The 25,943-nt window shown below is 47.9% G+C and overlaps 1 protein-coding gene across 1 annotated transcript in view; it reads right to left on the bottom strand.

Moving 5' to 3' along the window:
• Nucleotides 1–25,943, bottom strand: part of IFT80 (intraflagellar transport 80) — a 455,321-nt gene that overhangs the window by 167,982 nt on the left and 261,396 nt on the right. Inside the window, exon 10 of the mRNA XM_085634720.1 lies at nt 25,763–25,881. Coding sequence (XP_085490846.1) covers nt 25,763–25,881 — 119 coding nt within the window. The remainder of the gene's footprint in view (nt 1–25,762; nt 25,882–25,943) is intronic.

The raw sequence follows: 25,943 nt of genomic DNA, 5'->3' as shown, positions 1-25,943 counted from the left end.
GGAATATTTGTCTCTCTTGATTCCTCAGTCCGATATGCCCGTAATCTGCTCCCCCCAATGCAGAGGTTGAAAAGTGACATACTAAACTGGAAGTCGCTCCCGCTTCTGGGCAAAGCTGCGCTAATTAAAATTATGTCGCTGCCCCATTTCTTGTACGCTCTGCAGAATTCAACAGACCCTGTCCCAGACTCTTATTTTAAAGATCTCGAGGGGCTCCTACGAGACCTTCTTTGGGGAGGACGACCACGTATTGCTCTAAAAAAGCTGACACTCAGTTGGCATGATGGCGGAATTGGTCTACCAGATATTAGGAAATATTATTGGGCCACGCATCTTACAGCCATAAATCATTGCACATACGGACGCCCTGATAACCCAGGGTTTCTTATGGATCGTTGGCTCCTATTTAATGGTACTTTCTCCCGGGCGCTATACTCAACGCCTAGTAAATTCCCGCTCACCGGCCCCACGGACCACACAGTCAAAATCTGGCATTCTGCAAATAAGTCACTCGACTGGCATAACAAGTTAACTCTTGCAACGCCTCTATGGGACTCACAGAAACTGGGATATATGGGAAACTCAAAGGGGTTTGACAAATGGGACTTAATAGGCATCTCCCAAGCCAAGGACCTTTGGTGCGCAGAGGGGGTGAAGTCCTTTCACACTCTCCAAACTCAGTTTGCTCTTGCGGATTCTTAGAGCTTTCGATACTTACAAATTAGACACTCGCTGCAAGCAGCATTTCCTGGAGGCGCTACTCCACCAGATGCCTCTCCACTGGAGGATAGGCTGCTGGATGGCCACCTACCTGACATGGCCATTTCGCTGACATATCGAAAACTCATTAATAATATTGAAAATCCCCTATCGAAACTACGAGACAAATGGACCGAGGACGGCATAGAGTTAGATGACAAAACCTGGCAGGAAGCCGTCCCCTCTCCCAGAACGGTTGCTATCCCGGCGCGACTAAGACTGGTGCAACTGAAGATCCTCCATAGAATTTACATAACCGGGCCCCAGATGGTACACATGGGTGGAGTGACAGACGGCTCTTGTAGGAGGGGATGTACACAACTGGGTACATTTATACATATACTATGGCACTGTGAGCAGATCCATGAATATTGGCGCAATATACATACAATCATGAGTGAAGTGTTGGGGGTAGAAATCAAGCCAGAAGCGCCCAGGTGTCTCCTTAATATCTGGGAACCTACCGACCTAAACGCGTATGCTGAGAAATGGGTCACACTTGGTTGCATGATCGCCAAGAGAAATATTGCACAACTCTGGGGAGCCCTGAAACCTCCCTTGATCACTGATTGGGAGCGGGATCTTGACTGGAGTATGTTAAGAGAAAAAACAGTTTATATGGCCCGTGGCTGCCCCCGCAAATGGTCCTGGAATGCATACCGGGGCAATATATGTACCCCTCCTCGTGATGTAGATGATATTGATCGCCCATCCCCGTGATTTTCAATCATTTATGCTGCTATATTTGTATTTACCTTGATTTCACTGTAGCCCAAGTATTGATTTTGTGCATATCTGCATGTATGTCGAGATTGTTCAATAAAAAGATTTATAAAAAAATTTAAAAAAAAGATTTCCCTCCCTCAAATTTTTATCAGGGCCGGTTGTTGGAGGGGGCACTTGACCGGCCGTTTCTACACACAAGCTTCTTCCTGAGTCCAAGGTTACCACAAGAATCAGTGGCAAGACCAGTCCCGCCAGGGGGAGTACTTCCCCTCCAAGAGAGGCCAAAGAGGTTGAGGTGCACAAGGCTCCTTCAGAGACCAGTTTCATGTAGCTCAAGCTGGTGAGTGTTTTCCAGTCTTCTACCTGACAAAAAGTAGGAGGTCGGCTGGCTTTATTCCTACACAATTGGGAGGCGTAGACCTGTGATTCATGGATCTACATACAGTACAAGGCTTTTGGCCGCATCTACTGTTTTTTTCCGATGCCCAAGCTCTTTTGATAGATCAAGAGGTGAAGGATTTGCTGCGCACAGGCGCCATCTGTGAGAAAGTGCCCTCTTTCTGCATGGTTGCCCCCACGTTTGGCTGAATTGCTCATGTACTTTGACTGAGGGTGCCCTGAGCTCCTGCTAATCAGGTACCCAGGGCCTATGTTCTTTCCCTAAAACTGCATTGAAGCCTAATCCCAATTGGCATCTCTGGCCACACGTCAGCCCCTGATAAGTGATACCACAGGTACCCAGGGCACTGTGACCAGAAAAGGCCTTTAAGGGCTTCAGCACTTATTGTGCCACCCTCAGAAAGCCTGCACACTTACACACACACACTGCCTTTGCAGGCTGTGTGTTTTGGTGCAGAACAAAGTGAAGAGTCGACATGTGTAGGAAAGTGGCTCTGTATATATACTGTTCCCAAATAGGTACAGTGTGCACAGAGTCCACAGTCCCCAGAGGTTTGGCAGAGGCTAAAGTTAGATATAACCTTACTCTCTAAAGTGGTAGCTTGGTCGAGCAGTAAGGCAGTATTAGAGGACAGTGTAAAGCAATTGTTGCACACACCCGGTCAGCAAATGGTCTCACACACTTAAGAACTGAACTCTAGGCCAATGGTTTTAGTATAAAAATATATAGTTGTTTTATTTTAGAACCAACAAGAGGTATCAAAATATACTTTCTCAGGATGAGATGCTTTAGATAAATACTTATCAATAGGCAATAGACTTTTGAATGCAATAGTTACAGTTGTTGCAATAGGCAACACAATTTCAAACACAATTATACATTGAGCTCAATGGGAATTTCTAGTTAAATGCAACAGATTACTTTTTGGATTACTTTTCTTAACACAGGACTGGATCCTATATTCAGTCCTGGGACATCTCCTATAAACAGTTGAGTAAAAACGTTTTGGTTACAGTTGTGATTTTTAAGGAATATTATTGTATTTTAAAAGTTGACACTTAGAAGAATTTCTGGTGAAAACAAGGCAATGTTATTCACATAAAATCACCAATGTAATCCTATGGGAGGAAATTCACTTAGCAGGTAAGTGGGGTTATAGTTACTTTTTCTGACTCAGTGTTGGATCCTGGATCCAGCACTGGGACATCTCCTGTGAACAGTTGAAAGAATGTGTTTTTGTTATACAGGCGATTTTTTGAACGAATATTTGTAAGTTTGCAAAATCGACACAAGAATTTCTGGTGAAAACCAGGCAATGTTATCCTATGGAGGAACATCAAGTTAGAGGTAAGTACGGTTGTAATTACTTTTCAGGGTCAGTGCTGGGCACCAAGATCCAGCACTGGGATCTATCCTAATAACAGGTGAGTAAATTCATTTTCGTAATTTGGCTGATTTTAGATGAATATTTTAAAGTTTCAAAACTTGACAGAAGAATTTCCAAGTGAAATCAGTCAATGTTACCCTATGGAAGAAAAGTGAGTTATCAACTTTTGGGTAAGTACTCGACTGGCAGAGTTAAGGTTCTGGCCATAGACTCAGGGGTCTCCCAGGGTCAGGTAAGTACAGTTGTTACACCCTCAGCGGCACAAGGGCAGCCGGGTGCAGAGTGAGTTAGGCCCAATGTTATCCTATGGGAGGCAGGGGGCCTTTGGTTGGTGGCTGCTGGCTAGCTAGCAAGCCACGCGGCTGTGGGAGCTGGGCTCCTGGTCACTAACCTAGGGCAAATGGGGAAGTAGGTTAGAGTAGAAGTTGCACTGCCAGGGCCACTCGGGCGGCTGGGTGCAGGATGCATATGAGCCGTCGGGCGCTCAATGGATTGCAATGGAGAAGCTCAAGAACGAACAAAGGCTGCAAGCTCGGAGACTAAGTTTCTTCAGGTGTGGCCACCATTTCGAAAGGTAAGTTGGGTAGTTGGAGGATAGGTAGGCACCCAGGAGTTGGGCACAGGGGGCCGCAGGGCGCCGGGTGCAGGGGTGCCTTTTGGCGTCGGGAACTCTTACCCTCTGCTGGTCGCGGTTGGAGGGGTCCCTGGTTCTGAGGCTGCAGGCGTCGTCAGGAGCGTCGAGGTGGATCCTTGGGTGCTGGATTCGGGGTCACAGTCGCCGGGGGGACGTCCTCGGGGTCTTTGTCCACTCTGGCACAGGCCAGGCTTGGCGGGTGCAGAGTGTGCAGGGTTAGCGGTTCCTGGCTGATGCCAGGGGTCAGTTACTTGCTTTGAGCAGTACCACTGCTCGTGGGAGTCCCAGTTACTCAGAGTCACAAGGTAGCCAGGTCCTCCGCGGTTTGTGAGGTTGCTGGCCACTGGAGATGCCAGGGTTTAGCAGGAGCAGGTTCGAGGGTCGACAGGCCGGTAGGGCTGGGGCCAAAGCAGTTGGTGTCTTCCTCTTGTTAGCAGCTGCACGGCGGGTCATCTTGTTTCTTGATCTTCTTTGCGGTTTCAGAATCTGGATCTAAGGAAAGAAGGTTCAGGGTGCCCCTAAATACTACATTTAGGGGTGTTACAGGTAGGTAAAGGGCAGGGACCAATGGGTCCCTTCCCTGGGGTGGGTACACCCCCTATCTTGCCACTCTCCTGTGGGAGGGGGGCAGTAGCCTAATCCTGATTGGGCAGGGCTCCCCATCTTCAAGATGGCGAGAGCCCGGGGATGTGCTTCACCTCGCCTCCCCCACCTGAGGGGTGGGGTTGGCAGAGGTTGGCACACCCCCTTTCCTCACTTAGCTTTTCCCGCCGATCTTCCCGCCAGAGAGGGGGTCAGAATCGGTGGGGGCCAGTTACTAAGTACAGCAAGTGGCATGGAGAAGCTCACAAAGGCGGCATGCCTTTGAAGCTTCCCCTGTCCATCCTGGGGGAGGAGACCTAGCACCTCGCCCAGGATGTGCATTGTTGCAGGCACAGGAGAGCAGATGGCTCTCTACCCAGGGGTCCAGCAACATGTCTGCTGTGTGGCAGCCTAGGCAGCCCCTCAGACAAGACGTGGATTGTAGGTTAGGTTCAGGGGGCAACTCTAAGTTGCCCTCTGTTGTGCATCTTACAGTAAACCCCACAATGGAATCAGTGTGGGTTTACTGTGCTGAGAAGTTTGATACCAAACTTCTCAGTCTTCAGTGTAGCCATCATGGTGCTGTGGAGTTCGTGTTGACGACCTCCCAGCACCATATACTCTTAATGGCAGCACTGCACCTACAATGCCCAGGAATGAACCTGGGTACTGTAGGGGCACAGGGCTCATGCACCTGTGCCCACACCACTGGCATAGGGCACCCAGCTAGATGGGTGACTGAGGTATGCCAGGGCAGTGTGTGTTGAGGGCATGGCACACAGGGATGTGTTGGCTGACAACAGACAACGTCCCTCTGGGCGCGCCATGAAAGCTTCCCTGAAAGCGAATTAAAAGTTTGTAATAGAACGTTGAAGCAAACAAAGGTTGATGCTTAGTTCAAAAATGTATTGACAAAACTCTATGGGTAATCCATATGATTGTATACTGGAGACTTTCCCATGAAATAATGTTGCTGTATGAGCTTCGTCTCAAATGTTAAACATGATCCCAATGCATTTCGGGCCCATCTGGCCCTTCATCAGGGGAATCTAAATGACAAGAAAAAACATGTACATATAACTAAATGTTACAATGAGGGGTTTTACCATTTAACAAAAGACAAAAGGACACTGCCTGAAGAGTGAGATTCAGTGAAAAGCCCACGGTGTAGCGGTGCTTTAGACAGATAACCACCATGAACTGGTTCGTATAGAGATGTCACAAATTCATCATGTTGGTAAACAGCATGAAACGCAGTCAAAAATACAGAGAACTGCTAACAACCCATTGAAAAGAACAAGAGTGTGTTGATCGAATGTTGATGCCAAATTGGTGAAACGCGGGGATCATTAAAAAGAAAAGTTCGTTGAACAAACTTCGCCCTTAAGCGTGCTCCGTGACTTATTTGTTAAAGAAAAAGAAAAAGTGCCTACAGTGCCAAACTCTATAAAAGACACTCGGGTGATGTGTGAAATGTGGCTATGCTTAACCATTATCGGGGAGGCAAAACCATTATCGGGGAGGCAAAAACCGGTGAGAGCCTTGAAGGACACGTTGCGGAAAAAGAAAAAAGTGCTCCGGTTCAAACCATTCGAAAGGAACGTGTGAGTGGAAAAACGCCGGTTTAAATCGCGCTAACAATGCAGCGCTTCATACCTGTTGAATGCAACGGTGTCAAACAACGATCTTGTGTCGGGTTTGTTGGTGCTCCAAAGGGCATGCTCTTAAAGAGGATATCCGTGAAAAACGGAAGTGATGAGGAGATGTTAGACCACGAGTGTGTGTTTCGGTGATTGCCAAATGCAGGCGCCATATTGCGAGTGGTGTAAGGTAAAAAAAGTGATGAGTAAAATTGACCAGGTTAATGAAACATGCTCCGTGTTTGAATAAAAGTGAGTTATTCAGATAAAAGACAAAGAAAAAAAGAAAAAAGAAAAAACTGCGTTATGGTTATGCATGGATGATGAAAGCATTTGTCAACTGCACATTGACTGGTGGTGTCGTTGTTCATAGATAGCAAGCAAATTCCAAGCGGTCATTGAGACCCTTTGGTTTCAAAGATTCCAATTTGTAAATCCAATGATTTTCACGTTGTAACAGGAACGTGTTATTGTCTCTGCCTTCCCTTTTCACCACAGTCTCTAATATCATGAATTTCAGTTGTGCAATGTTGTGCTGATTCTCAAGGAAGTGCATTGCTATGGTTGATTTAGAGTTGCTGGTACGTATGTTGCTCTTGTGTTCGTGTATGCGTGTCTTGATCTTCCTTTCGGTTTTTCCCACATATACGAGGCCACATGGGCATTTCAATAAGTAGATCACATTGGTGATGTCACAGGTGGCATTTACTTGTAAATTAATCGGGGTGCCCCTCATGGGATGTGCAATTTTGTTGCCCTTAATGATGTTGTTACAGTTGCTGCAATTTAAACAGGGGATTGTCCCCCGAAATTCAGTGATGGGTGATTCAATGTTAGGTCGAATCAACTCCTGTATGTTTTTACTCCTGGTGTGTGCAAACATCGGTGGATTGCTGAAGATGCCATTGAAGTCTGTTTCAAGGGCCAGGACCGGCCAGTGTCTTTTGATGGATTGTTTAAGTCTGTGACTCATGGTGGAGAAACGGGAGACCACCACCGTGCGATGTTGTTCTCTTCGTGTAGTTGGTTGTAGTAGCCTTTCACGTGGTGTACTGGCCACTTTGGTGATTGCATTCTGTAAAATCTCATGAGGATAGCCACGGGTGGTGAACCGTCGTGCCATTGCCTGTGTTTGTACTTGTAGTTCTGAATGATCTGACACAATTCTTTTCACCCTGAGCAGTTGTGAGAATGGTAAGTGATTTTTCAATGATGGTGGATGGAACCGAAACACACACTCGCGGTCTAACATCTCCTCATCACTTCCGGTTTTCACGGATATCCTCTTTAAGAGCACGCCCTTTGGAGCACCAACAAACCCGACACAGGATCGTTGTTTGACACCGTTGCATTCAACAGGTATGAAGCGCTGCATTATTAGCGCGATTTAAACCGGCGTTTTTCCACTCACACGTTCCTTTCGAATGGTTTGAACCGGAGCACTTTTTTCTTTTTCCGCAACGTGTCCTTCAAGGATCTCACCGGTTTTTGCCTCCCCGATAATGGTTAAGCATAGCCACATTTCACACATCACACAGGTGTCTTTTATAGAGTTTGGCACTCTAGGCATTTTTTCTTTTTCTTTAACAAATAAGTCACGGAGCACGCTTAAGGGCGAAGTTTGTTCAACAAACTTTTCTTTTTAATGATCCCCGCGTTTCACCAATTTGGCATCAACATTCGATCAACACACTCTTGTTCTTTTCAATGGGTTGTTAGCAGTTCTCTGTATTTTTGACTGCGTTTCATGCTGTTTACCAACATGATGAATTTGTGACATCTCTATACGAACCAGTTCATGGTGGTTATCTGTCTAAAGCACCGCTACACCGTGGGCTTTTCACTGAATCTCACTCTTCAGGCAGTGTCCTTTTGTCTTTTGTTAAATGGTAAAACCCCTCATTGTAACATTTAGTTATATGTACATGTTTTTTCTTGTCATTTAGATTCCCCTGATGAAGGGCCAGATGGGCCCGAAATGCATTGAGATCATGTTTAACATTTGAGACGAAGCTCATACAGCAACATTATTTCATGGGAAAGTCTCCAGTATACAATCATATGGATTACCCATAGAGTTTTGTCAATAAATTTTTGAACTAAGTATCAACCTTCGTTTGCTTCAACGTTCTATTACAAATTTTTAATTCGCTTTCAGCGAAGCTTTAACGGCGCGCCCAGAGGGATGTTGTCTGTTGTCAGCCAACGCATGAGAATTTTGCAACTATATACACTCCTTGGGTTATGAGAGTGATACCTCTGTGGCACCCGACAACATATTCAACTTCATTACCCCGAGGTCTGTGCACGATCCAAATTCTTTTTGGACACAGGGATGTGTGCCATGTTGACTCTTTGTTTTGTTCTGCACCAAGACACTCAGCCTGCAAAGGCAGTGTGTGTGTGTCAGGGTACAGGGCCTCTAAGGGTGGCAAAATAAGTGCTGCTACCCTTAGGGGCCTTCTCTGGTCACAAGGCCATGGGTACCTAGGGTACCATTTACCAGGGGCTGACGTGACCAGAGATGCCAATTGGGTTTTGGCTGTTAGACAGTTTTTAGGGAAGGAACACAGGAACGCAGGAGCCCAGGGCACACCAAGGAAAAGTGCATCAGTTATCAGGCAAAAAGTGGGGGGGTTACTGCAACAGAAACCCACTTTACAACATGGCACACATATCTGTGTTCCATGCCTACAACCCACTGCCCTGGCATAGATAAGTCACCCCTCTAGCAGGATGCACTATACCAATGGTGAGGGTACATGTGCATTAGCCTTGTACCCCTACAGTGTCTAAGTCCATTCTTAGACATTGTAAGTGCAGTGCTGCCATTAAGAGTATATGGTGCTGGGAGTTTGTCATTACGAACTCCATAGCACCATAATGGCTACACTGAAAACTGAGAAGTTTGGTATCAAACTTCTCAGCACACTAAGCCCACACTGATGCCAGGGTGGGATTTAATGAAAAATGCAAACAGAGGGTATCTTAGAAATGGCCCCTGAAAACTAACCTACCACTAGTGTCCAGGCTGAGTGGCTGCATTCAGCTGCCACCACCAGACATGTTTCTGGACCCCTGGGTCGAGAGCCTGCTGCTCTCTGGGGCCTGAAACAATGCACATCCTGGGACGTGGTGCCAAGCCTCCTCCCCCAGGATGGGCAGGGTTCACGAAGGGTAAGCTTCAAAGGTGTGCCGCCTTTGTGCACTTCCCCAGGCCACTTGCTGCTTTCATCAACTGGTCCCCACTGGTTCTGACCCCCACTTGGGGCGGGAGAACTGCGGGAAAAACAAGTGAGGAAGAGAGGTGTGCCCACCTCTGCCCACTCCACCCCTCAGGTGGGGGAGGCGAGGTGAAGCACAACTCTCAGTCCCGCCATCTTGCAGATGGGGGGACTCAGCCAACCAGGGACAGACTCATGTCCCCCTCCCAATGGAGGGTGGCAAAATAGGGGGTGTACCCACCCCAGGGAAGGGACCCATTGGTCCCTGCCTTTTACCTACCTATAACACCCCTAAATCTACTATTTAGGGGCACCCCTGAACCTTGATTCTTCAGACAAGAAGAAACTACAAGGAGAAGTAGAAGAAGGACCGAACAGCCGTGCAGCAGCCAACAAGAGGACGACACCCACTGACTTGGCCCCAGCCCTGCCGGCCTCTCTCCACCTCGAACCTGCTCCTGCAAAATCCTGGTGTGTCCTACAGCCAGCGACCTCAAAAACCCCGGAGGACCTGCCTGCCTTCAACCCCAAAGACTCTGTTTCCCGTGAACACCGTATTTGTTCATCTGCAACCTCTAGCTCCGGCCAGACACCAAAAATCCGCCCCACTCTGCATCCGCCATCCACGGCCTGAGCTCGAGAGGGCAAACACCACAAGGGGGTGGTCCCGGTGATCCTGACCTGAGATCTGGCGACCCCTGACATGCCTCAAGCCTCCAGTCGACGCCTGCATCCTAAATCCAGAAGGTCCCCCCAACCGCGACCGGGAGCTGGTAAGAAGATTCATCCCCCAAAAGGTACCCCTGCACCCGACGCCCCATGGCCTTGTTTGCTCAAACCGACAGTGCCTAACCAACTCCTAACTTCCCAACTTACCTCTCGAAGTGGTGGTCGCACCCAGAAGACTTTTGTCCCCAAGCCTGCAGTGCCTTTGTAAACCGAAGGTTCCCCATTGCAAACAACAGGGCGTCCGACGTCGAAACAGCACCCTGCACCCGGCGGCCCTAGTGCAGCTGAGGGTGCACCTTTGGTGCTGCTTTGTTTCCCCATTTGCCTTGAGCTAAAGTCCAGGAGCTTTGCTCCCACAACCAAGTGGCCTGTTCATCAGCAGCTACCAACCGGAGGCCCCCTATCCCCCATTGGATAACATTGGGCCTCAGCACTCCGCACCCAGCTGCCCTAGTGCCGCTGAGGGTGTAACGTATAGGTTCTTACCTGTCGGTGTCGTTTTGCAGCTTGAAGACTTTCTGGATTCACTATGTTGTGCATTATTCCGCCATCTAGTGGTTGGGTCCGGAATTGTTGTCTTCTCTCTTTTTTTTTTTGTGGCCCAGGTGGGCATCGACATACCACCATTTGGTGTCCTTCGTGATGTCAACGCGTTTCCTCTGGAAGCACCCACCTTTGGTCGCCATCTTCGGATTCTTTTTTCTTGTCTTGTGTTACTGTTTCTCTTCTTTAAACTCTTAAAGTCTTAGTCCTGTTTTAATCCTCTTCCTCCTGTCTCATCTTTCTGGAGGAGGAGGGTGGGATCGCTAGTGAATCCAGAAAGTCTTCAAGCTGCAAAAGTACACCAACAGGTAAGAAACTTTACGTTTTGCAAGGTGAATCTTTCTGGATTCACTTTGTAGCGGTTTGCTGTTATTGTGGTGGCTGGGTTGGAAGATGAGCTCTGGTTACTGAATATGTGTTGTAAGACCTTCTGTCCCACTTGTGCTTCCTTGTTCATCTGAATATCTACACAGTAGTGCTTAGTGAACGTGTGCACTGAAGACCATGTTGTGGCTTGGCAGATGTCTTGGATAGGTGTGTTTACTAGAAACACAATTGGTGCTCCTTTCTTCCTTGTTGAGTGAGCATGAGCTGCTCCTTGTAACTCTTGGCCTGCTTGCTTGTGGCAGAGTTGTATGGTTTGTGCAATCCATCTTGCAACGGTATTCTTAGTAACTGGTCATCCCAAAAAACTGCTTGCAAAGGATACAAAGAACTGCTTTGTTTTCCTGCACTCCTTTGTCCTTTCTATATAGTGCATAACCACCGTTCTGGCGTCCAGTGTGTGCAGCGCCCTTTCTGTACTTGTGGTTGGTTTTTGGAAAAAACTGGGTATTTGGATTGTCTGATTGATGTGGAACCATGACACCACCTTTGGCATATAGTGTGGGTCTGTTCTCATTACAATCCTATCATTGTGTATTTGTAGGTAGGGCTCTTGAAGTGTTAGCGCTTGCAATTCACTCACTCTCCGTAGCGATGTGATAGCTACTAAGAAGGCTGTTTTAGAGTGAGCATGTGCAGTGTAGCTTTGTGCATCGGCTCAAATGGTGCCTTCATTAATTGAGTTAAAACTAAGTTGAGGTTCAATGCTGGAGCTGGCGGTGCGATTCTTTTTGCCCCTTCCAGAAATCGTTTTACTACTTAGGAGGTGAAGAAATGCTTTCCTGTTTCTCCCCTTGTGTAAGCCACTTTCGCCGCTAAGTGTACCCTTAGGGAAGTGTAGCTTAGTTTATTTTGTAGTAGGTGCGTTAAGTATTTTAATACTGTTGATTCCTTTGTAATTTTTCTTTGTAGTTTCTCTCTAATGCACCATTCGGATAATCTCCTCCACTTTGCTACGTAGCACTTTCTTGTGGTAGGTCTTCTTGCCTCCCTGAGCACCGCCATTGTGCTTGCTGGTAGTTTGAGGTGTGCAAATTCTAGGTCTGCATGAGCCATGCTGCCAGGCTGAGGGTCTCTGACTCTGGGTGTGGGTGGCTCTGGGTGTAGCACCCTTCCGTCCTGCACCGTTAACAGGTCCCTTCTCCTTGGGAATCTGTGTGCTGGTGCTTGCGCCATTTCTATCATTTGTGAGAACCAGGACTGTATGGCCCACTGGGGTGCTATTAGTATTAGCGTCATGTTGCTGATCCTGCATTTGTTGAGTACCCTGTGTATCAGTGGAATCGGGGGGAAAGCGTAGGCAAATGTCTTTGACCAACTTATCCATAGCGCATTCCCTTGGGGCTGATGGCCTGGTTGTCTGGATGCGAAGTGTGGGCATTTTGCATTTAGGAGTGTTGCAAAAAGGTCTATTTGCGGTGTACCCCATTTCATGAATAGCTTCTCTATTTCCTGTTGGTTGAGCTCCCATTTGTGGGATGCTGACGTCAGCCTGCTGAGTCTGTCTGCTTCCACATTGTCCTTCCCTGGAAGATGTATTGCTAGTACGTCTATTCTCAGTGGAATGGCCCATCTCCATATTTCCTGTGCTAGCCTTGATAGTGCCACTGATTGTGTTCCTCCTGGTTTGTTGATGTAGAACATGGTGGTTGTGCTGTATGTTTGGATCAACACCCTGGTCCCGTACAGCTCCTTCTGAAAAGATTTTAAGGCTAGGGACACTGGCTTTAGCTCCAGGTAGTTGTTGTGTTTGACCGCATCCTGCTGCGACCATAACCCCTTCACCTTGAGCCTGTTTATGTGTGTGCCCCACCCCATTTGGGAGGCGTCTGTTGTGATGGTCACTGTTGGAGTTGGCTGTGTGAATAGTTTTCCCTGTGATATGTTTTTCTTGTTCCACCACGCTATTTCCTGATGCACTGCGTGTGTGACAACCACTAGATCCTCCCAACTGCCTGTTGCCTGTGACCATTGCTGCTGTATCCATTCTTGGAATGGTCTCATGTGGAGACGAATATTTGGGACCAGGTATATGCATGATGCCATAATTCCCATTAATTTGCTCACTGTCCTCACTGTCAGAGCTCACCCCTTGTGGTAAAGACGTGTCTCCTTCAGTATTGCCAAAGTTCTCTTTGTGCTGGGAAACATCTTGCCCTGTATGGTGTTGATCTCTGCTCCTAAGAATATCTTCACCTGTTCCGGTTCCATCGAAGACTTTCCCCAATGGATTGAGAAACCCAGTTGGATTAGCGTTTGTATAACCTGCTGGATGTGTTGTCCGCACTGCCTGTAAGAGTTTGCTTTTACGAGCCAGTCGTCGAGGTAGGGGCATACGTGTAACCCTTGCCTTCTTAGGTGCGCTGCAACCGCTGCTAGCCATTTTGTAAACACCCTTAGTGCGGATTTCAGTCCGAATGCTAGTACTGTGAACTGGTAGGGAGTTTGGTTGATAACAAACTTTAGTAGGCGTTTGTGTTTTTTGTTGATGGGGATGTGTAAGTACGAGTCCTTTAAGTCTATAGTTGCCATGTAATTCCCCTCTTGTATTTGTGGTATTACTTCTTGCAGAGATGTCATTTTGAATCTTTGTGTTCTTATGAACTTGCTTAAGAACCTTAGCTCTAGAATAGGTCTTAGTGTTTCGTCCACTTTTGGTACGAGGAAGTATGTGGAATAAACTCCCTTGTTCCTCTCAATGTGCGGCACTGTCTCTATTGCCTCGTTGCTGAGCAGTTCCTGTGCTTCTAGCAGCAAGAGCGAAAGTTCCTTTGCTGAGTGCACCTTGTTGTTTGGTCTCCTGTTTGGAGGTTGTTTTTCTAGCTCTACACAGTAGCCATATTGCATGATGTTTTGTATCCATTTGTCTGTTGTAACCTTCCTCCATTCCTGGTGGAAGTCCCTTATTGTGCCTCCTACTGGTATTTAATGGTTGAGGAACTGTTTGTCTTGTAAGATGCGGTTTTGGTTTTGTCTTATGTTTTGATGCCCCCCCCAGAGGTGTTGTTAGGGTGGGCGTTTGTCTTTTGATGAAGTCACGTGGGTGTCTGCTGTTGCCCTCTTCTCCGTGCCTGTCCTCGTCCGTTTGAGCGCCCTCGAAAGGACTGGCATTGTGGCTGGTACTGCCAGTTCTGCTGCTGCTGGCCCTGGCCGCTTCCTTGGTAACCTTGTTGGAAGGTTTGGTGCGATGTACTAGGTAGGATGCCTCCACTATCATTTGGCCTTCTTGAGCGTGTACCCTTTCTCATTTCTCTGAACATGCAGAGCTCCCATGGACCTTGCTGTCTCGTCGTCCTTTTTGAGCTGAGTTAACTTGTCGTCAACTGGCGTTCCAAAAAGCTGCTCTCCGTTGAAGGGTGTGTTCAGGATGCTGTTCTGTACCTCAGGCTTGAAGCCTGAAATCCTAAGCCATGCGTGTCTTCTCTCTGTCACACCAATCATCATTTGTCTGCTGGACGTCTCCGCAGCATCCAAGGCCGACTTCAAACATGTCTTAGCCATGTTTTTCCCTTTCTCTACCAGGTGGGCTGCCCTTTGCTGGTACTGGTCTGGTAGATGTTTCAGGAGTTGCCCCACTTCCTCCCAGTGCTGGTATACGTGCCTGTTGATTAGGGCGTTTGAGTTGGCGATGCGCCATTGAATCGCTGCACTCCGTTCTACTTTCCTCCCCATTAGGTCCATCCTTCTACTCTCCTTGTCTGGAGGTGGTCCGGCATTTGTGGGTACATTGGCCCTTTTCCTAGCCATTGTTGTTATTATTGAATCAGCTGGCACTGATCCCTGAATATAAGCAGGGTCCTTTGGTGAGTGCTTGTACATCTTTACTGTCCTTGGGCTCACATACAGCTGGCTCACTGACAGCCTCCCTGCCCTGGTCCAGCACACTAGGGAGCATGGGCAGGAACTGACTCCTTGTTTGTGTGGGTAAAAGAGTCTCTAGGAGAAAGTAAGCTTTGGGCTTCTCCTCCAATTTCACTTCATATGTCTCTGCAGCATTCTTAACCACCATATTATAGATCCCTATATCATCTGGTGGTGAAGGCCTCGAAGGGTAAGTGTCTACTCCTTCTTCTGGTATTTCGGCGTCGAGGTCATGCCATTCTAAGTCTTGCGCCTCCGAGGACGTCGAGTCCAGGTAGGTTTGCTGCTCCTCCTCGCCTTTTCCCTCAAAGTAATACAGGGCTTCTTCCTGTTCCTTGACCGGCTCAGGCGTATTCGGCGGTTCCGGGTCTTCGATGCCCCTTTCGACCTCGGTCGCGGGCTTCAGCGGGATGGTGTACTGGCTCATCCTTTCGCCAAAGTCCTTTATCCGCTGCAGGATGCTCGCCATTTGTGCCTCGAACCTCCTTTTCTTCCTCTCCATCTCGGCAGCTTGCTCGGCGTAGAGAGTTTGAGCGCTTCGAGGTCGTCTACGTCGTTTTTTACCCTTCTTTTCTCGGTGTTGAGGAGTCCTTTTCGGGGGCTTTCTTCAACGACCTTGATTTTTCATGGGTCTTCGCCGTCTGGGATTCCTTTTCGAAGGATACGCTGGGCTGCTTGTCCTTGGATGCTGTTGCCTTCGTCGAGTGTTTCGACGGCAATGCTCCCTTCGAGGACTTTGTTTCACTCTTACGAGTGTTGGTCGATGGTCTGGGGGTCGGCGACTCTCTTACCTCCTCCAACCTTTTCTTTTGGACTTCGACGACAGTGCAGTCCTCTGGTCCTTCGGCGATGATGTCCTCCTCTCCACTGGAGAAGCCCAAGTCTCAGAGCGATGGAGGTGGCCCCTGCATGGTGTGGTTCGCGCTTCCCTGCCTCTCCCTTACTCTGAGAGTCTTGGATGTAAATGCCGAGCACGCATTGCAGTCCTCTCTGTTGTGGACGAGCGGCAGGCAGAGGTTGTAGACTGGATGCTGGTCCTTCTGGGCGTATTTGTGGTGGCAGTTGGTGCAAAACTTGAAAGGTGTTTTGTCCATCCCCGCGCTCAGGGAGCCCCCTGTATGCGCATTTTCCGTTGAACATCGAGATCTCGGGTGAAAAACCTTCTCCTTCGTCGTCTCAGTTACTTGACCTGTGTGTTGAAATCTGTGATTTTCGTCGATTTTATGCTATTTTCGTCGATTCTCTCTCCAATTCTCTGGAACTCTTCGGTAACGATCCAGACCCAACGCAGAAAAAAGAATCTGAAGATAGCGACCAAAGGTGGGAGCTTCCAGGAGAAGCGCATCGACGTCACGAAGGACACCAAATGGTGGTATGTCGATGCCCACCTGCCCACACAAAAAAAAAAAAGAGAGAGAAAAGACAATAATTCTGGACCCAACCACTAGATGGCGGAATAATGCACAGCATAGTGAATCCATAAAGATTCATGCTGCAAAACTAGAGTGCATCCTTGACCCTGGGCGACCCCTGAGTCTACCCTCAGTACCTCAACTCCCACTACCAAATACTTACCTTAAAACCGATAACACTATTTTCCTCCATAGGATAATATTAACTCTTTTTCTTGGAAACGTTTTCAAGAGTGGAGTTTGAAAGCCTAAAGAAATTCTTTAAAATTGCACTAACTAACAAAAACGATGTTACTTACCTGTTTATTGGAAATGTCCCAGAGTAGTATCCAGGTATACTCCTCTGAGTAAGAAAAGTAATCTCAAAAGTAACTTACCTGTAATTTTACTAAAAAGCCCATTCAAGTCTATGTACTATATTGTATGTAAAGTATTGCATTTCTCTGAAACCATACTGTAAGTCAAAACAAAGTGCATATACAATTTCAATTCAAACTGCTTACAAACTGCATTGCTACTGTAAAGTATTCATTGCTTACCTGTGCCAGGCTTGCTTGGTTCTAGAAAAATAAAATAACTAAAAGAATATTTTTATACAAAAACAATTGGTCTGAAGTTCAGTCTTTGAGTGTTTGAATTCATTTGCTGACTGAGTGTGTACAACAAATGCTGAACACTGTCCTCTGATACTGCCATACTAATCACACTACCACAAATAGAGAGTGAGGTACTATCTAACTTTACCTCTGCCTACCTTTGGGGTTCCACTGGACTATGTGCACACTATACCTCATTTTGGTATAGTATTTACAGAGTCAGCTTCCTACTCTATCGCCCTATCGTCTCTCCACCCAAGGGGGTTGCTCAGCAACATTTTTTGGGAGGAGAAACAGGATGGAGGTCAACTGCCTGTGATAAACTTCAAAGAATTCAACGGCTGGTTGGTGTACTGCCACTGCAAGATGGAAGGTATCCATCTACTGCGAGATTTACCACAACCAGAAGATTGGATAGTGCGACTAGACTTCGAAGACGCCTATCTAACGGTTCCCATATTTGTGCTCCATCGCAGATTCATTCGGTTCCAGTGGCATGAGCAGGTATAAGCTAAAAAAATAAACACACTAAACTATTTGAGGATAATGGAGTCACAGCTATTTAAATGCAGTTCAGATTCGCTTGAGCAGAGGGTCATCAAAAGATTTTTGAGAGGTTGTCTCACCCATAATATATCAAGGCATGCTTCATCATTTCATGACCTCTCACACTGGGGTAGGAACAATGCCACCCCAGCGGACTCAATAGAGCGATACCATTTTATACCCTGGGAAGTCTTATAAATATATTTGGAGGACAATTTCTTGGGTCCTGGTTTTGTGGCAAGAAAAAGTATATAATATATACCTCGAGATATACTCAAAGATTTTCTATATTGGCGAGTACCCCTGGTATGATTAAAAACATTAACCATTGGTCATGTTGTGAAATGCAATAAATCACATGACCTAAAAAAAAATACTGGAATCACCAACATGTTTCGACCCCTATATCAGCCTCTAGAGGTCTCGGGTCTTCTTCAGGGTAAAGGAATTACAAGCTACAGTATACAGTCAAACCATGCAGATAAGGTACACAATAAAATCCTACCAGTCCCTCAATCAGATAGGAGATTCCTAGTCATAATATTCTACGGGCATCATGGCAAAGTGTGGCGATGTCTCCTTCATAGTCACACATTCGTCAGAAGGAATGCACATCCATAATAATGGAGTTTTTGGTCCGAGATTGAGGAACCAGCTACCCCTGACAACCAGACACAACCAGTCACTGTTGACCTTTCAGAAAGCACTGGAAAGAAGGCTGTTCTGTACATCACTTTCAAACGTTCTCTGAAGGTGCTCAGGTTCCTTTCTTGTGTGGACATTTGGTCTCCTTTATGGGGTGCGAGATGTATAAAAAAAAAAATGAAAAGAAAATTGAATCCTCCTATAGTTCAGCACATTGATAAACCCTTTTCTTTTTAAATGACAGTACTTTAAATACAGGCTCATTTTCAAAACTGCCTTTTTCTACAGCATTCTTCGAAATTAGTATTAAGGGCCTTGCTATGTAATCCAGGTGCAGCAGACATAAGCCCCATCATAATTCAGAGGTCGTGGGAACACCACTGAGCTGTGGTGTTTCGAAATCTCCTGTTGACACACAGGTGGCAAATGAGACAGGACCGAGGACATTACTTTCGAAATTACCAGTTCACCTGGTAATTCCTCTTGTTAATGGTGGGTGGGGGGGCTCAGTATCCCACTTGTAATCCTCTGGTAACACTGCCCTTCGCCCCACTCCAATAAATTCCGATAGCCCTGGTAACAGTAATGTGTCCGACCTGTGATCCTCTGGTCACTCTGCCCCCCCCCGCCCCCCCAACAGATACCAATAGCCCTGCTAACAGTAAAGTGTCCCACTTGTGATCCTCTGGTGACTCTGCCCTTTGCCCCACTCCAACAGAGACTGATAGCCCTGGTAACAGCAATGTACCCCACTTGTGAACCTCTGGTGACTCTGCCCTTCCCCCACTCCAATAGCTACCGATAGCCCTGGTAACAGTAATGTGTCTCACTTGTGATCCTCTGGTGACTCAGCCCGTTCCCCACTCCAAGAGATACTGATAGCCCTGGTAACAGCAATGTACCCCACGTGTGAACCTCTGGTGACTCTGCCCACCCCCCCCCCCCCCCCCCACCAGATACTGACAGCCCTGGTAACAGCAATGTACCCCACTTGGCAACTCTGCCCCCGCCTTCAACAGATACTGTTAGCCCTGGTAACAGCAATGTACCCCACTTGTGAACCTCTAGTGACTCTGCCCCCCCAACAGATACTAATAGCCCTGGTAACAGTAGTGTGTTCCACTTGTGATCCTCTGGTGACTCTGCCCGTTCCCCACTCCAATAGATACCGATAGCCCTGGTAACAGTAATGTGTCCCACTTGTGACCCTCTGGTGACTCTGCCCGTTCCCCACTCCAAGAGATACTGATAGCCCTGGTAACAGCAATGTACCCCACGTGTGAACCTCTGGTGACTCTGCCCTCCCCCCCCCACCAGATACTGACAGCCCTGGTAACAGCAATGTACCCCACTTGTGAACCTCTGGCAACTCTGCCCCCGCCTTCAACAGATACTGATAGCCCTGGTAACAGCAATGTACCCCACTTGTGAACCTCTAGTGACTCTGCCCCCCCAGCAGATACTAATAGCCCTGGTAACAGTAATGTGTCCCACTTGTGACCCTCTGGTGACTCTGCCCGTTCCCCACTCCAAGAGATACTGATAGCCCTGGTAACAGCAATGTACCCCACGTGTGAACCTCTGGTGACTCTGCCCTCCCCCCCCCCCCCCCCCCCCCAGATACTGACAGCCCTGGTAACAGCAATGTACCCCACTTGTGAACCTCTGGCGACTCTGCCCCCCGCCTTCAACAGATACTGATAGCCCTGGTAACAGTAATGTACCCCACTTGTGAATCTCTGGTGACTCTGTCCCCCCCTCGCCCCAATAGATCCTGATAGCCCTGGTAACAGTAATGTGTCACACGTGTGATCCTCCAGGGACTCTGCCCTTCCCCCCTCCAACAAATACTGACAGCCCTGATGCTAGTAATTTTGGGGGACTGAGATACCGGGAAAACTTGGGTCCAGGACAATAATACAACCAAGTAAAACATTTTTATTAGTTCTCTAGTGCAAGATTTCAAATCCGGATACTGAAATTAGCAGAAAAAGCACATCATTTCTGTTTGTGAGTTACCCTTCAATTCCTAGTACGATTCAGTTTTCTAATCAACTTGGATGTAAATATTTCCTCGCCTTTAAACCAGCTCAAAAGCAACAAGTGCTTTCGAAATATATTTTTTAAACTCTGCATCAAATGTGGGCGCCTGACGGATCAAGGCATTGCTGCTTTCTCAAGAAACCCTGAAAAATAGCTCGGCCGGCATGGGTGCCTGCAGCAAACCGGTTTCTTTTAAGTCTAAATCAACGGGTGATTTGAAAATCATTGACTTCCTCCAGGGTGTATTTTATCCAAGTTATTTTAGGTGTTTATCTTCGGTGTGACCTATTCCTTAACAAATCCAGTTGGCCGCACACTGCTCGTCACACCAGCATGTTGCCCCAAGGAACTCTAGTAGATGTAGTGGCGACGGCGAGTACGCCTATGCCACAGTGTTGAAAAAATGTATGTGTCGCATTAGCCATCCCTGGACACGTGTTTCGAGGTAGTTGCCTCTCGTCAACAGGGAGTAGGTAAGTGTAAAGGGGTGCCGCGTGGACTGCCAATAACGTAAAAACAGGTAGAGTACCTGTCATGGCGCGCAGGTGCTGGTCCAGAGCTCGTCAGCCCAAATGGCTCAAGGGAGCCTTTATATAACAAATCCAGTTGGCCGCACACTGCTCGTCACACCAGCATGTTGCCCCAAGGAACTCTGGTAGATGTAGTGGTGACAGCGAGTACGCCTATGCCACAGTGTTGAAAAAAAGTATGTGTCGCATTAGCCATCCCTGGACACGTGTTTCAAGGTAGTTGCCTCTCGTCAACAGGGAGTAGGTAAGTGTAAAGGGGTGCCGCGTGGACTGCCAATAACGTAAAAACAGAAAGAGTACCTCTCATGGCGCGCAGGTGCTGGTCCAGAGCTCGTCAGCCCAAATGGCTCAAGGGAGCCTTTATATAACAAATCCAGTTGGCCGCACACTGCTCGTCACACCAGCATGTTGCCCCAAGGAACTCTGGTAGATGTAGTGGCGACGGCGAGTACGCCTATGCCACAGTGTTGAAAAAAAGTATGTGTCGCATTAGCCATCCCTGGACACGTGTTTCGAGGTAGTTGCCTCTCGTCAACAGGGAGTAGGTAAGTGTAAAGGGGTGCCGCGTGGACTGCCAATAACGTAAACCGCTACTTGCTGGTGTGACGAGCAGTGTGCGGCCAATTCGATTTGTTACAGAAAGGCTCCCTTGAGCCATTCGGGCTGACGAGCTCTGGACCTGCACCTGCGCGCCATGAGAGGTACTCTCCCTGTTTTAATTACACTTTGGCAGTCCACGCGGCACCCCTTTACACTGACCTGCTCCCTGCTGACGAGAGGCAACTACCTCGAAACACGTGTCCAGGGATGGCTAATGCGACACATACTTCTTTTCTAACACTGTGGCATAGGCGTACTCGCCGTCGCCACTACATCTACCAGAGTTCCTTGGGGCTACTTGCTGGTGTGACTAGCAGTGTGCGGCCAACTCGATTTGTTACATAAAGGCTCCCTTGAGCCATTCGGGCTGACGAGCTCTGGACCTGCACCTGCGCGCCATGAGAGGTACTCTACCTGTTTTAATTACACTTTGGCAGTCCACGCGGCACCCCTTTACACTGACCTGCTCCCTGCTGACGAGAGGCAACTACCTCGAAACACGTGTCCAGGGATGGCTAATGCGACACATACTTCTTTTCTAACACTGTGGCATAGGCGTACTCGCCGTCGCCACTACATCTACCAGAGTTCCTTGGGGCTACTTGCTGGTGTGACGAGCAGTGTGCGGCCAATTCGATTTGTTACATAAAGGCTCCCTTGAGCCATTCGGGCTGACGAGCTCTGGACCTGCACCTGCGCGCCATGAGAGGTACTCTACCTGTTTTAATTACACTTTGGCAGTCCACGCGGCACCCCTTTACACTGACCTGCTCCCTGCTGACGAGAGGCAACTACCTCGAAACACGTGTCCAGGGATGGCTAATGCGACACATACTTCTTTTCTAACACTGTGGCATAGGCGTACTCGCCGTCGCCACTACATCTACCAGAGTTCCTTGGGGCTACTTGCTGGTGTGACGAGCAGTGTGCGGCCAATTCGATTTGTTACATAAAGGCTGCCTTGAGCCATTCGGGCTGACGAGCTCTGGACCTGCACCTGCGCGCCATGAGAGGTACTCTACCTGTTTTAATTACACTTTGGCAGTCCACGCGGCACCCCTTTACACTGACCTGCTCCCTGCTGACGAGAGGCAACTACCTCGAAACACGTGTCCAGGGATGGCTAATGCGACACATACTTCTTTTCTAACACTGTGGCATAGGCGTACTCGCCGTCGCCACTACCTCTACCAGAGTTCCTTAGGGCTACTTGCTGGTGTGACGAGCAGTGTGCGGCCAATTCGATTTGTTACATAAAGGCTCCCTTGAGCCATTCGGGTTGACGAGCTCTGGACCTGCACCTGCGCGCCATGAGAGGTACTCTACCTGTTTTAATTACACTTTGGCAGTCCACGCGGCACCCCTTTACACTGACCTGCTCCCTGCTGACGAGAGGCAACTACCTCGAAACACGTGTCCAGGGATGGCTAATGCGACACATACTTCTTTTCTAACACTGTGGCATAGGCGTACTCGCCGTCGCCACAACATCTACCAGAGTTCCTTGGGGCTACTTGCTGGTGTGACGAGCAGTGTGCGGCCAATTCGATGTGTTACATAAAGGCTACCTTGAGCCATTCGGGCTGACGAGCTCTGGACCTGCACCTGCGCGCCATGAGAGGTACTCTACCTGTTTTAATTACACTTTGGCAGTCCACGCGGCACCCCTTTACACTGACCTGCTCCCTGCTGACGAGAGGCAACTACCTCGAAACACGTGTCCAGGGATGGCTAATGCGACACATACTTCTTTTCTAACACTGTGGAATAGGCGTACTCGCCGTCGCCACAACATCTACCAGAGTTCCTTGGGGCTACTTGCTGGTGTGACGAGCAGTGTGCGGCCAATTCGATTTGTTACATAAAGGCTCCCTTGAGCCATTCGGGCTGACGAGCTCTGGACCTGCACCTGCGCGCCATGAGAGGTACTCTACCTGTTTTAATTACACTTTGGCAGTCCACGCGGCACCCCTTTACACTGACCTGCTCCCTGCTGACGAGAGGCAACTACCTCGAAACACGTGTCCAGGGATGGCTAATGCGACACATACTTCTTTTCTAACACTGTGGCATAGGCGTACTCGCCGTCGCCACTACATCTACCAGAGTTCCTTGGGGCTACTTGCTGGTGTGACGAGCAGTGTGCGGCCAATTCGATTTGTTACATAAAGGCTCCCTTGAGCCATTCGGGCTGACGAGCTCTGGACCTGCACCTGCGCGCCATGAGAGGTACTCTACCTGTTTTAATTACACTTTGGCAGTCCACGTGGCACCCCTTTACACTGACCTGCTCCCTGCTGACGAGAGGCAACTACCTCGAAACACGTGTCCAGGGATGGCTAATGCGACACATACTTCTTTTCTAACACTGTGGCATAGGCGTACTCGCCGTCGCCACTACATCTACCAGAGTTCCTTGGGGCTACTTGCTGGTGTGACGAGCAGTGTGCGGCCAATTCGATTTGTTACATAAAGGCTCCCTTGAGCCATTCGGGCTGACGAGCTCTGGACCTGCACCTGCGCGCCATGAGAGGTACTCTACCTGTTTTAATTACACTTTGGCAGTCCACGCGGCACCCCTTTACACTGACCTGCTCCCTGCTGACGAGAGGCAACTACCTCGAAACACGTGTCCAGGGATGGCTAATGCGACACATACTTCTTTTCTAACACTGTGGAATAGGCGTACTCGCCGTCGCCACTACATCTACCAGAGTTCCTTGGGGCTACTTGCTGGTGTGACGAGCAGTGTGCGGCCAATTCGATTTGTTACATAAAGGCTCCCTTGAGCCATTCGGGCTGACGAGCTCTGGACCTGCACCTGCGCGCCATGAGAGGTACTCTACCTGTTTTAATTACACTTTGGCAGTCCACGCGGCACCCCTTTACACTGACCTGCTCCCTGCTGACGAGAGGCAACTACCTCGAAACACGTGTCCAGGGATGGCTAATGCGACACATACTTCTTTTCTAACACTGTGGCATAGGCGTACTCGCCGTCGCCACTACATCTACCAGAGTTCCTTGGGGCTACTTGCTGGTGTGACGAGCAGTGTACGGCCAATTCGATTTGTGACCTATTCCTTAAAAAGGCTCTCCACAACAGTACAAAAAATATTCTGGCTACTGGAGAGGCTTCTTAATGCACAATAAATTCCGACGTATACATTCTACTACTGAAATGTCACAACAGAAAGTACATTAATGGTTTCCATTATGAACATTTCAGAAAAGCACTGATTTAATAAATCAGCTTTGTTTTATTTTTTATGTATGTATATTTAATTGCACTAACAATCATTACTACAAAATAACAAGTGTACTTTTTCTCGGCAACCGTCTACACTTTAATCTTTCCTCCTTCAGACATACAAGACAATTAATTCCTATCACTTTAAAAGAATGTAAAATATATTGTTCTCCCCATTTGGCTAGCTGGGTAATTGTACTTCCTCTGTGGGCTTAACCTCACTCAAATTTAACTCCCACATAGTTTTGCTTTAGAAAGTGAAGGTGCACGACTCCATTCGGCAGGCATCTTCAAGGCCATTACTTTTGTGGTGTTCACTTAGACCCCTTCGAACTACAATAACTTTTTTGCGCCTGATGAACCAATGATTCATTTTACTTTCCACTTTAGCAACAAATTCTAGGGGCTATCCGTGGACCTGTTTTCATATTAAGGCATCCCTCCAAAAAACATCAATCAAAGTCGTCCACTAATCTTTATTTAGCATCGCATTTCCAACAATATTTTTAAGGAAACAAACCTTGTGATGAAAATTAAAAAATAACAAAAGTCCAGGTCTAAAAATATCACCGAAAATTTGCAGAACTGCAATGTTAGAAAATACCAGAAGATGGCAGTGATGCGCAGCTCATATGCCCCCCTAGGATGTTTGTGAGTTGAGGCAGATTTTGAACACTTAAATAAAACAAAGGCATACGGTGAGGGAACATATGACGCTTCCCCAATTACTGAAAACTACATCAAATGCTGCCCCTTTCAGACACGGTCTCTGTCTGGGGAGATTTATATTTAGGCAACCCGCACCCAAAATACGCAGCGTTCTGACAATTACAAGAGGGCTGTTTTACCTGGTGCGGAAATACCATATCTGCTTTTACCAGGTGCGGAAATGCGGTAAAATCGCAAGGCTATGCTGCCAGGGGCTGCAGGCAGCGATACCGCTCTACCCACACCCAATCAATGCCTTCATCTCCAATGGGGGTGGAAGCCCCCCTCGCTCCGCTTGTCAGTGGTCTCCCCCGGCAACGTACTGACACGCAGCGGGCCCAATTGCTGAAGAGCGCAAAAAACGTTCAATATTCGACCCGGAATCGGCACCCACCTGGGGTTTTAACCCAGTAGTAAGAGTACTTTATTACCCATTCCAGGACGACCAACCTGTAATAAATAGCATGAATTTCGCTGTTAATTCAAGCAACACCTAATTTAAAACAACTCACAATCTTAATAAACTTCAACTTGCACATGTTGGAAAACAGGAAGCCACTTACCTAAAAACATAGCACTGGAGGGAAGTTGAAACAACCAGGTTCCCGTAGTTTAAAGAGGCCTTGATCACCCTATCGCGGAACTCCAGAAGATCAAGCGCGTCATTTAAAACATTGCGAACCTAAATGGGAAAAAGATTTAGAATTAGGATGTATGTTACAAAATCAGATAAACCATCAGGGT

The sequence above is a fragment of the Triturus cristatus genome, chromosome 11 (assembly GCF_964204655.1).
Source record: "Triturus cristatus chromosome 11, aTriCri1.1, whole genome shotgun sequence".
Taxonomy (NCBI): Eukaryota; Metazoa; Chordata; class Amphibia; order Caudata; family Salamandridae; genus Triturus; species Triturus cristatus.
Note: the sequence above shows the minus strand (reverse complement) of the source record. Positions and strands in the feature narration are given on the sequence as shown.